Source organism: Penaeus monodon, chromosome 18 (assembly GCF_015228065.2).
Source record: "Penaeus monodon isolate SGIC_2016 chromosome 18, NSTDA_Pmon_1, whole genome shotgun sequence".
In the NCBI taxonomy this organism is placed as follows: Eukaryota; Metazoa; Arthropoda; class Malacostraca; order Decapoda; family Penaeidae; genus Penaeus; species Penaeus monodon.
Window position 1 is genome coordinate 29,940,892 of NC_051403.1, and position 12,896 is coordinate 29,953,787.

Genomic DNA, 12,896 nt, shown 5'->3' on the forward strand with positions numbered 1-12,896 from the left:
TATTTTTATATGTATATTATTATTATTTCCCCTTTGTATTATTTTTTTTTCTTATATATAAAATTAATTTATATATATTAAATAATATATAATTTAATTATAATATTTTATAATTTTTATATCTTTTATTTAAAATATTAATATTATATATATATTTAAATTAAAAGTATATATTAAAAAATATAAATTAAAATATATAAATTATTTTATTTTTCCCCTATATTAAAATTTTGATTTGTTTTAATTTTATTATTTTAAAAATAAATTAATATTTATATTTTTTATTATTAAAATTAATATTATAATATATTTAAATTTATAATAAAATATATTTAATATATATATATATAAAATTTTAATTTATAAAATATATATAATATATATATATCTATATTTATTTTGGTTTATTTTATATTATATATTTTTTTCTTATATATTTTTTTTTAAAATTTTTTATATATTTTTAAATATTATTTTATATCCCCCTTTTTTCCCCCTTTGTTTTTAAATTTTTCTTAATATTTTATATTTTAAAAGATTTTATTATATTATAAAATTAAAATTAATTATATTATATTATATATATATTAAAAATTATATATATTAAAAATTATTTTATTTTTTAAAAAATTTTTTATTAACTATATTATATTATATATATATTATATTATATATAAAATAAATTTTTAAATATTTTATTAATATAATTAAAATCTAATATTAAATATATTATATATAAAATATATATAATATTTTTTATATTTTTTATTTTATATTTTTATATATTTTATTTTTATATTTTTATTATATATATAATATAATAAATTTAATAATCTTAAAAATAATAATAATAATAATTAATTTTTAAAAATCATATATAAAAATAATCATAAAATTTTAAAAATATTAAAGGATTTTATATATATTTTATATCTAAATTAAATTATATATTAATTATTATATTTTATTTTATAATATTAAAAATTCTAATTTAAATATAAATTCCTGATAATTTATTCTTATATTTTTTATAAATTTATGTTTATAATTTAAGATAATATTTTAAAGCCCTAAAAAAGTTATTTCCTTTAAAAATAAAATTTTAAAATATAATTAATCCAAAAAATATAAATAAAATAATTATATCCCCTTTATAAAAATACCCATTAAAAAAATATATATATATTTTATATATATATTCTATAATATATTTTATATATAATTTTATATTTTATTTTAAAATATTTTTATAATAATTTGATATTAAAATATATGATATTTATATTATATTAAAAATATAAAATTAATTATTTTATATATTATTTATTTATTATTTATTTTTTTATTTTCCTTTGATTTTTTTTAAAATTAAATATTTATATATTTATTATTTGATATTTATCTTTTTTTTATTTTATTTTTATTTTTTTTTTTTGTTTTTATTTTTTTTTTTTTTTTTTTATATTCCATATTTATCTTTTTTTTACCTTTTTTATTTCTATTTTCTTTCCTTCCCCTTTTTTTTTTGTTTTTTTATTATTTTATTTTTATTTTTTTTTTATTTTAATTTTTTTATTATTTTAATTATTATTTCCCCTTTTTTTTTTTTTTTAATTTATTTTAATTTCCCCTTTCCCCTTTTTTCCCCCTCCCAAACTCCCCCCAAAACCCCTTTTATTCTCACCTCCCTTTGGTTTTTTTCGCTTTCCCCCCGGGGTTTCCCCCCCGGTTTCTCCCCTTTCCGGGGTGGGCCGGCCGTCCCCTCCTTGTTCCCCCCTTTTTCCTTAAATTCCCAACCCCCCTCTCCTCTTCCCTCCCTACTTTTCCCCCCTCCCCGGCTCCTCCCTTTCACTTCCCCGGGTCAAAAAAAACCTCCGTTTTTTTTTTTCTTATAATTATTTTTTTTTTTTTTTTCTTATTTTTTTGGAAAATTTTATTTCTTTTTCTTTTTTTCCCATTTTTTTTTTTTTTTTTTTTTTGTTTTTTTTTTTTTCTTTTTTTTTTTTTTTTTTTTATTCTTTTTTTTTTCTTTTTTTTTTTTTTTTTTATTTATTATTTTTTTCTAAAACTTTAAATTATTTATATTATTATATATATTAATATTATATAATTTTATTATAAAATTTTATATATATTTATATAAAAATTTTATTTTATATATTTTATAAAATTTAAAAATATTATATATTTATATTATATATATATATAATATAAATTATATATATTATATATTATTATATATATATATCCTATATATATATTCTTATATATTATATATTTATATATATATTAAATTATTTATCTATATATATATTCTCTTATTATATATTTATATCCATATTATATTATCTATTATATATATATCTTTATTATATATTATTATCTACTATGTATTATTCTAATATTCCTTCTTCTCTATTTTCATTATTATTTTTTTGTTTATATTTTCTTTATTCTATTTCTTCTTTATCTCTTATCTTATCTTATCTTTTTCTATATCTTATCTTATCTTTCCCCTAATCATATCTTTATATCTCTTGTTATTATTTATTCTATTATTTATGTATTTATATATGTATTATTTTTTATTATATATTTTTTTATATATATATATTTATTTATTATCTTATATATTATATTTTATATATATTCCCCTTTTTTTATTATCTATATATATTTCTTCTCTCTCTCTATTTTATCTCTATATCTATTCTATTTTAATCTTATTATTATATCTATTATGTATTTATACCTAATGTTATTCTCTATCTTATTCCCTTTTGTTATTAAAATCCTTATTATGTATCTTCTATATCCTATATGTATTATCTACTATAATTATTTATATTTATTTTATATCTCTATTTCTGTCTTTTATATCTTCTCTATTTATATTATATCTATTATATATTATAAAATTATATTATAGTATATATATATTGTTATTTTATCTTTATACTTATCTTCTTATTTTTTATCTATATACCTTATATTATATTCTAATTCTATATATTAATTAATTTATAATATTATTATCTTCTCTCTATATATCATATATATCTTATTTCTATATATCTTCATATCTATCTATTATTTATATAATCTATTGTAACTAATATATATTTTTCTTATATTATTATCTATATATATATTATTTTAATTATTCTCTATATCTCTTCTTATTTTCTATTATTTATATCTATATATCTTATTATATTATATATTATATATATTATTTATATCTTTTTTATCTATTTTTTTATTATCTATATTTTATCTACCCTTTCTATATTTTTATATTTTCATATATTATATATATTCTATCTATTATTCTATATATATTATATTTAATTATGTTTATCTATATATATCTTATATATATATCATATATATTATTTATTATTCTTATATATAAAATTTTCCCAATTTTAATTTTTGTTTTATTTTTATTATTATATATATTATATATCTATTTCTATTATTATCATCTATTTATATCCTCTTATATATTTTATATATATTATTTATTTTATATATAAATATTATATATATATCTCTTATATTATATATATATTATATTATATATCTATTTTACATATATTATATATTATATATTTATTTTATATTTATTATTATTTCTATATTATATCTTTTTATTTTTTCCTTTTCTCCTCTATATCCATATATTATTATATATCCCATATTTTATAACATTTATATATATTTTACACAACCACACCCCTATATACCACATATTAAACATTATATATATATTATTTTATTTATTTATATTATATATATAATATATAATATATATATTTATATTATATATTATTATATATATATATATATATTTTATATATATATATAATATATATTATATTTTATATTATATATATATATATATATGTATATATATTTTATTATATATTATTATCTTTATTTATTATTATGTATTATTTTTTATTATATTTCTTTTTTTCTTTTTCTTATATTTATTAATATTATTCTTTTCTTATTTTTATTTTTCTTTTCTTTTTTATTTTATTATTATATATTTATTCTATATATATTTTGTAATACATGTTTTCTATATATTATATTGTGTATATGTTTATATACCTCTTCATACATCATACATACTACATACATACATCATCTACCTACATCATACACCCTACATACTACATACATCCCTACATCATACATACATACACACATAATCATAGACATACATACGTAATTGTAGATTTGTAGCATTGATTTTGAATGAAGTAAGGTACATATTACTGAGTACATTATACTTTTGTATTAACAATAAATTATTGCGACAATAATATTTTCTGTGCAAAGCAATAGCGAAAATTGCTTAAGGCTTATGTTTGCACTTCAAAGGCAATAACTGTGAAATATGGATTATATCCATTTTGCTAATGTTCATTGCAAGTAGTCCAGCAGAGACTTGGCTCTTGTGAAGGAAGAGCAAGATTGATTTGAAAGAAGGATCATAATATAGTTCTCTTGGCTCTTAGTCTGTCACATAGCCAGCAACAAAAGCAGTGATACCTCGCCTGATTGAGAGCAGAGAACTCAGGTTGTTCTTGCCCTTGAGAGTGGCCCAGTTGAAACAGTTGGGACATACTTGGGAAAGTGTGGAGGTGTTTAAGGTGTTCTCCACTTGCTGGAGAAGGTGTATATGCTGTATTTTTAAGGTCCAGCTGAAGCACACTTTTGCATATTTCCCTGAACAGAACTGTAGGGAGTGAACATGAGTGTGTGTGTGCGCATGGTGTGCGTGTGTGTGTATGTCCTTCTACAAAGTTTTGCCTCATTGTGCGCCTCATGAACCACCAAATGTTAACAAGATTAATAGAAATGCATAAAAGAGGGAAGGCAGTGAGAGAGGAGTGCCTCATTATGAAGATATGCTCACCTGGGGCTTACATTCACAGTATATACACCTTTATTTTTGTAGCAATCTTGGTATGGCAGACACTTCTTTTTGATGTTCACAAATGACAATAAGTAATATTTAGGTATGTATATTCTTGAAAGTGGAATCAGTTTGTTTTTGCTTGTTAAATCAGTGTCTTGGTTGCTCTGTTTGTTTATTATTGAAAATTAGTCTTTTGATTCACCTGATAACAAATAGATCATTCTATTCAAGTGACTCATGAACTAACATGGTGAATTTGTTGTGCAGCTCACATCATTGTTGAGGGTTAGTCTTTTTGTATGTATGAACTGTTCCTTGTTACCTGATTCTCAGGACTAAAGGAAATAAAGCCATTTTCAACTAGTTGGCCTGGTCCTAGAGCCGCATCTGCCTGCCCAGCCACCTGTTTTGGCTACAGGCCCAAGCTTGCCTTGTCTAGGCTAGTTTTTGATAGTGTTATAACTATGTGATGATATTTAACAAATATCTAAGGTGATCTTTGATCATCACTATCCACAAAAAATTGTAGGATGTGTGCAGAATATACTATAGGTCAGAGCCCTAGTTTCCCAGATAGCTCACCCAGGTCTTGCCAAAAAGGCAACATTAGTGGTTTCAGAGTCCAAAGAGGCAAGTGGAACCTTGGCCTAACGGTGTGGGAACAACTGATTAGGCAGGACAATATCTTGGGCAAGTTTGGAGTGTTTGCCAGCCAAGACAGTGAAAGGAATTGTACTGATATTTCCTGGGCTTGTTTTAATACTGAAAGCAGTTGGAGACTTTCGCTTGGGTTTAAAAACAAATTGTATTCTCATTCTCAGCTTTTTTTCATGTTGATGATGAAAGAGCAAGCTCAGTAATTGGCTAATCATTGTGAAAAAATGTGGTGTTTAGTAATAATAGTTAAAGGAAATAACATTTTTACTGATTCATTTTTAGAAGTAATTGATTTTAATTATTTGGCCTAGTCTGCTGTCGTTGTGTATACATTATCTAGTTTGTGTACTAAATATGTAATTTTCCTTTATTCCCAATGTATGATGATTTATCCTTGAAGTAAATAGAAATAAATAATCCAAACATCAGCTTTTAAAATTTTGATAATTTGTAGTGAAAATTGAAACATTTTAGTAATTGTCAGTATTTGTGATAATGGGGAGTTCGTAAGGTAATTTCTGATTATGTGACATGGCTGACATGGTGCCATTTAATAGAGCAGGTAAAAAGTTTTTACTTTTGAAAGTGTTTATTATTACCATTGTTTTAGGCATATTGTTTATATGTAGGAAAGAGCAGTATTTTGTGAGTATTATTATGAAATGTATTATATGATTTAATTTCTAGTGAGAAAAATATATATGTCCACTGTTCAAGGGATATAGTGATAATATGCTTCTTATGATATATAACATTGTCATCATTCTCATTCAACTGCTTGATGAGTTGCACAAGTTAGAAGATATCAGTATTGAAGTTTTATCGACTAGAAAAATCAAATTTCTCTTGCTCTCTCACAGTATGAGCTTGTTAATGATTTTGAATATATGTGATACTTCTTGTAGTTATTGGCTTATATATATTTTTCTTGATTTTGGAGACAGATTTGATTTGTCTCAGAGCTATAATACTTTGAAAGAAGTTTATGTATTGAACAGGGTTTCCTTTGCTCACCCAGGACCAAAAAAATGTATCTGCAGTATTATGTATTGTTATCGTATTTAAGCCAGTTATAAACCCTGTTGGAGATTTGTATTAATAAGAATAAAAAAAGAAAAGATTCCAGTGTTATATTTCTGTTTATCCTCAATGTCGCTGACAAGATGAAGAATGTTTGCTTCAGTGAGTCCTCAAGACGCCAAGCTACCTTATCTTCGTGGAGTTCTATCCTCTTTGTTATTATTGTTATTTTTTTGTGTTCTTTTTCTTTCTCTATTTATATGTAAATAGAGTTTGTTTTGTATGTTGTTCCCCCACAGTGGATGTGAGGTTTATGGTTTATGATTTTGTGTTTGTTTTGTTTGTGTATTGTCATTTACCTTTTGTTTTTATTATTTCTTTTATTTCTTCTGTGTTTATTGTATTTGCCAACATTTTTATCTGTCTATATTTTTATTTTGTTGTTAGTCCTAGTCTTTGTTTATATGGCTGTAGCATATATTTTATATTATTTTCTCATGAAATATCTCACAATGGCAGAATATCCCCAACCAAAGAGTTGGGCAGCTCCCTTTGGCGGGGGGGTTCGGCCAGTCCGGCCCGGGGGCCCCATGTGCGCTCTCAGCCCCTCAGTTCCATCACCTCCACACTCGGCTCAGCCAGAGGTCAGGGACTCAAGTTCCTGCAGTCATCACGTGATACACTCAACCAACCTGTGCCTACTGCATCCTATAGGAGCTACAGGTAGGACTCCATTGTTTTCTGTGATACATTTTTGTATCACCGTTTAGGACAGTAAGCACGATATAATACAGTAAGTCTAACATTTGGTATGTAATTAGTCCTGAGAATAGTTTGCCAAATGCAAATTCACCAAATGTGATTAATAAAACTAATGGGAAAAAATCTATGCAGTTTTGCTTGTTTCACATAAAAAAACTGATTTCTTTGTGTAGCATTCTCAGATATCATTATACAAAATTAGGTAGGCAAAGCAAATAAAAAAATGATATGGAAATCATTATTCTTTATTTTGTGATAAGGAAAGGGAGATAATCACCAACAACTTGTTTTCAAGCACTGCAGTTCAATCATCCTTGCTTTGTCATGCAAAGTGTACCTTGTGAACTCCCTTTAACCCCACACTGAAGGGTAACAGAAATCTTTGAATGTAATAAACTCTGGTGATTTTGGCAATGGCCAGACAATGGGCACGGGAGTCAGCTACATGTAGCAGAACTTCCTGCTCCATACATGGCCATCTGAATGATAGGACTGTCACATGTTGATGTTATTCATTTACTCTGAGATAATTTACACTATTTAAGGTAAATTTAAAGAGAATGGGTTAAATTCAATTTTGACAAAAATATGGTCCCCTGAAAGCATTTACATGCTCATTAACTGTGAGGCATGGTAGCCAAAACTAGGTTTTTCTTTGATTTATTTCTCATCAGCATTTTAGCACATATGTATACATGATATAGTTCTTTGCATGACAGTTGTATTCCAATCACTTCCTTTGTGCAGACGAGTGAGTGAGAGTGGCAACAGGAGCACTTCAACCGGGTGACCTCCGTGGTAGTGCCCGGACAGAGCTGGCAGGGACACCACAGACTGATGCTTCAAGTGTAGCAGATGCCACTGCTGCCCGCAGGGTCACCCGCAAGAATAGTCTACGAGACCGCTTACGGCAGCTGCCGGCATCTCTGACTTTGGAGCGACGCCGGCAAGTTACAAGCAGAAATGGTCAGCCTGCACAACAACAGCAACAGCACCAGCAACAGCACCAGCAACAGTACCAGCAACAGCACCAACACCAACAGCAATATCAAAACCATCCAAACCAACAGCAACAGCCAAAGCCAAAAATCCTTCCCAAGCCCAAGGACAGCAGAGACGAAGTGGAGTATGAAGTGATGCATCCACCTGAGGGAGTGCTGAAGAAGGTGAGTCTCTCCATGGGACAGGAGGCTGACCAGGATGTGTATGTGTCTATTGTGGAACAGCGAGTGCAGGACGTGAATGCTACATCAACAGAAGCAACACACCGCCAATACCCACACTATATGCTGCCTACCCGTGCTAGCAGCCACCACATGCCAACCAGGCCCTCCTCAGTAGACCTGGATACACGTGCCAGCCCTAGCAGGAGCCCCAGCAGGAGTGGCAATGGACGCTGGAGTGGCACGCCGCCCCCAAGTGGTCGCTCCAGCCCTTCCAAACTGGACTTGAGTGGCAGGCGAGGCAGTGTTGGGGGGGAGTCTCCCCTACGACCCAAATCACCAAGAAGAGGCTCCTTGGATTGCTTGGCCTCTTCTCGGCCAAGAGCTCTCTCGCCACCTATATCCCCTCTACACACACCCACACGCAGCTCACATGGGTCAACCAGCAGTTTACTGGCCTCAGAGGAATATCGTGAAGGCTCTCCAGAAAAACTTTGGATCAGCTCACTACGGTCTGACCACTCTCGACAGAAGCCAATATGCCGTGCATCCCCAGAGAAAAAGGATGGGAGAACCCGCTCTGGTTCAGGAGAAGTTCCAGCCTCTGACCGCCTGAAACAGACTGCACTCTACCATCCCCTTCAGATGCGCAACAGGGTGGACCCCATGAAGGCCACTTTTGAGTTGAGCTTAGATCCTCACACATCACAGATTTACACTAGCAATTTGATGAACTTAACCGAGTCCAGCCCCACAGGTAGTAAGCCTCATATCCTTGGAGAAGTTGCTGAAGCCAAGGTCACAGTTGTGTCTCCAAAGAGGCAGCCAAGGGAGCCCCTAAGGATGCAGTCTACCCCTCGCCCAGAGGTACCACCCAGGACCAAGTTTCTGTCGCCCAGTGAGCGCACTCTCCCTTCTGGTACAGTTCTCTCTACCAGTGCCTCTACACTACCTCCACCGTCATCCTCTGGTCTCGGTGCCTCATCCTCCACCAGGTCAACATCCTCACTGCCAAGCTATCCCTCCCCTCAGGTCTTGGCATCACCTGAGAGACAGAGTCTTGGGCAGGGGGGGCTGAACCTTGGGGCAGGCCAGACAAGGACTTCCAAGCAAGTTCCAAACCTCACCATTCGTGCCCACAGTGAGGAGAATGATGCACTCAGAACGCCTCTCAAGGTAGGACCTGCAGAAAGTTTTATTAGTTTTAAAAACAGTACTGTTTTATGAAAATATATAAATACAAAATGTTTATTTTATTATATCTGGGACAGCCATAATTGGGTTATTATTATTACTTTTTTTTTGCCATATGCTTTCCGTTGAGAGGTAAGAAAAAGGGCAGTGTGCCATGTTTTCCTGTCTCTGAGTTGTCTTGACTGTGTAACAGTTAGTAATCAATAAATAATTTTTCAGTTCACAAAATGGATAAAGTTATATAATCATTGAGTGGGTTTACACTAATATGGTTCACAGTAGCCAGATACTTAAATGAGTATCACTTGTGAGGCATCTTAGTTGTGCGACTGTAACACTTCCCTTTCCATCCCACAGCCTGCCATGGGAGTCTCTATGATAGGCAAGCAGCGCAGAACTCCAGGCATCCTGTCACCCCGTGATGTTTTTTTCTCCTCACCTCCATCCTCGCCGACAACCCCTTTCTCCCCCAGTATTCCGCCACTAATGTGTGCATCATCTAGCACCAGTATTGGGACGCAAGCCATACCAATCACAACTCACCAGTACAGCTCAATTGTGAAGGCAAAGACGGGCAAATTGCGGCAACAGAAGGTAGGGCTTAGTTCTTTAATTTTGTCAACAGTTAGCAGTTGGAAACTCAATTCCTATTAGAAATTCAGTTTAAGGAGATTACCTGTGATCCCTGTTTTCCCTGTTATATAAAACTTTGGCAGGTAAAATGAAACGGTTGAAAGGAAAAAGTCATTGGACTTGGTACCTTTCTTTCTTTGAGGTTTGTAAGTTAACTTTTTACACTACACAACGCACATAGTCTATTCTCTGTCTCTTGCGTTCCTCTATGTATGTCCTCCCAAATTTTAACTAAGTCATTATTTGTATAAAGGCCCAATTAATGGATTAAGAGAAATTTGATATATATATGGCTTACTCTTCAAATACTTCCTTTCAGATCCTTCCACACTACCCAGGCATGGAATACCCACCAGTCTTTGAACCAGGCTCCTATTCACTGTGTGGCAGTCCCCCTGAGCCACCCATCTACCAGGTCCCAGGAACACCTACAACTGTTGTTCCAGAACATCAAGCTGTGAATGTGAATGTGGCTGGTGGAATTTATCTTCCAGAGATGGAATCTTCTGATGGAAGTGAGGGATCCCATAATCTACAAACTGAGAACCGGGAAGCGAAGACTCAGTTAAATATATATGTCCCCAGTTTTATAAGTTCAGGGAATGGGTCAAGTTCACATCCAAATCTGGCAATATCATCCACATCAGGTACAAGATCCCACCAAAACTTGTATGTAAGTTCACCCTCTGTGTTAAGGTCACATCAGAACTTGTATGTCACTTCACCATCAGGATCCATAAGTCACCAAAACGTGTATGTAAGTGCTCCTTCTCGGTCCAGTGTTCAGCAGGGCAGTGAAGTTACTGTGCCACACAGGCCAGTTACTATAGGCTTCTCCGGGCCTGGATGCAGTTCCTACCAAAATGTGTTTGTAACAAGTGTTAGTGGGTCTGGAGTAAGCAAGGAGAGGCAGAAGTTAGTGAGTAGTGTTAATCTTGCAGAGGAAGAAGATACTGTGGCAGTGCTGAGGGTAGCCAATTCTCTTTCAAGGCCGCAAGGCCCACCTAGATTGCTGCTTCCTGGACCTCCAGAGACACCTCCAAGTGACAGTGAAGCAGACCTGACAACTTCTTCCACACAGACAGAAGCTTAGGTGTGGAGTGACTCAAGTGCTTGTTCACTATAAACCATAGGTGCATCTTACTCCGGGTGTTGATTTGAATGGTGCTGCAATGGTGATTGAGCCAATCATCTGTGATGGAAGAACCTATTTGCGTTTATGGCCAGAACTGCATTTTCTGGTCAGCAACCCTCCTATGGAATGGCTTTAACAGTCTCGGGCTTTCATAGTTGTTAGGTATTAAGGTTTTGTTTTTTGCATCAAGATTGTCCCTGCATGTGCTGACATAACCATTACTTTTCATGTGATGAAAAGATGTTCAAAGAAGGGAAAACCTACTGTGATCATGATTTTTCTTAAGTTGTACAGTTAAATGTAATGTAAAAGTTTAATTGTACAGGTACTTCTGTTTATTTTCTGGATGGCATTACACAGAATTCTTTATAGGAAAAGGGCTGCAGAATGAGGCCGTGATAGTTTGTGCCGTATTGGAATACATTTTAGATGAAGTTGCTAGTTATGAAGTTCTCTGAAAGAGTCTAAGTTGTTCATAGTGTATAGGATATGGATATATAGGAAAACAACATAATAAAACCTCTGTGTGTGTGTGTGTGCGTGCGTGCTTGCGTGCGTGCGTGCGTGCGTGCGTGCGTGCGTGCGTGCGTGCGTGCGTGCGTGCGTGCGTGAGTGAGTGAGTGAGTGAGTGAGTGTGTGTGCATGCGTTTGAGTCCTTGATTCCACTTGCATGTACATGTAAAAAGTACGTATGTAAACCATCTGTATATATTGTACATGTGTATGTGTGCAAATGTATGCTCAGATATACAGGTGTAGGTATGTATATTGTTTGTATGTCATTTTATTTTGGTTAACAAGGTGTTCAAAACTCTGCAGCAATAATTCAGGTGTTTATTTCTGCATAGGAAAAAATATTACCATATGCTTATTCAATCTCTGAGATGAAAAGCTTGAATATGTATTCAACTTCAAAATGTTTGGGACGTACTGAGTGATTCATAAAACTTTTTTGTGTTCTGTATCTCAGTGCATTAATATGAAAAAAGAACTTTACACAAGTTGCTGAAAGCACAAAAATATAAATGTTTAAACTTATATTCTGAAGTCATAAAGAAAAGTTATTTGATTTTCTGATGTAGTTATGATATATTATGATAAAAGAATCTGTCATATCTCTCTATAGATTTATTTCATTTTTTTCTGGAAATTAAAGATATGATTATTATTCTCATTGTAAGGAAGAAACAAGGATTATAAATTGTTATAAAAATAAAGATTACAAGTTTTATTATTATTCATTTTAGACTCCAATATTCTTTTATATTTCTTTTCATATATTTTGCCAGAGTAGTTATTTCTAACTGCTTGAAGATTGGCTCAAAAATAGTTTAGAAAAAATATGGTAAGAATAAGAGTGCCTTGTGCAACTTAGTCAAGAGAAAATTTTAGACTG

The 12,896-nt window shown here is 30.9% G+C and overlaps 1 protein-coding gene across 1 annotated transcript in view; it reads left to right on the top strand.

The window, feature by feature from the left end:
* LOC119584418 overlaps positions 1 to 12,693 on the top strand; it is a 34,969-nt gene extending 22,276 nt beyond the window's left edge. The window contains 5 exon segments of the mRNA XM_037933007.1: positions 7,133 to 7,336; positions 8,123 to 8,159; positions 8,161 to 9,714; positions 10,090 to 10,326; positions 10,685 to 12,693. Of these exon segments, the coding sequence (XP_037788935.1) occupies positions 7,133 to 7,336; positions 8,123 to 8,159; positions 8,161 to 9,714; positions 10,090 to 10,326; positions 10,685 to 11,458 (2,806 nt within the window). The 3' untranslated portion in view covers positions 11,459 to 12,693.
* Positions 12,694 to 12,896: the final 203 nt, after the last annotated feature.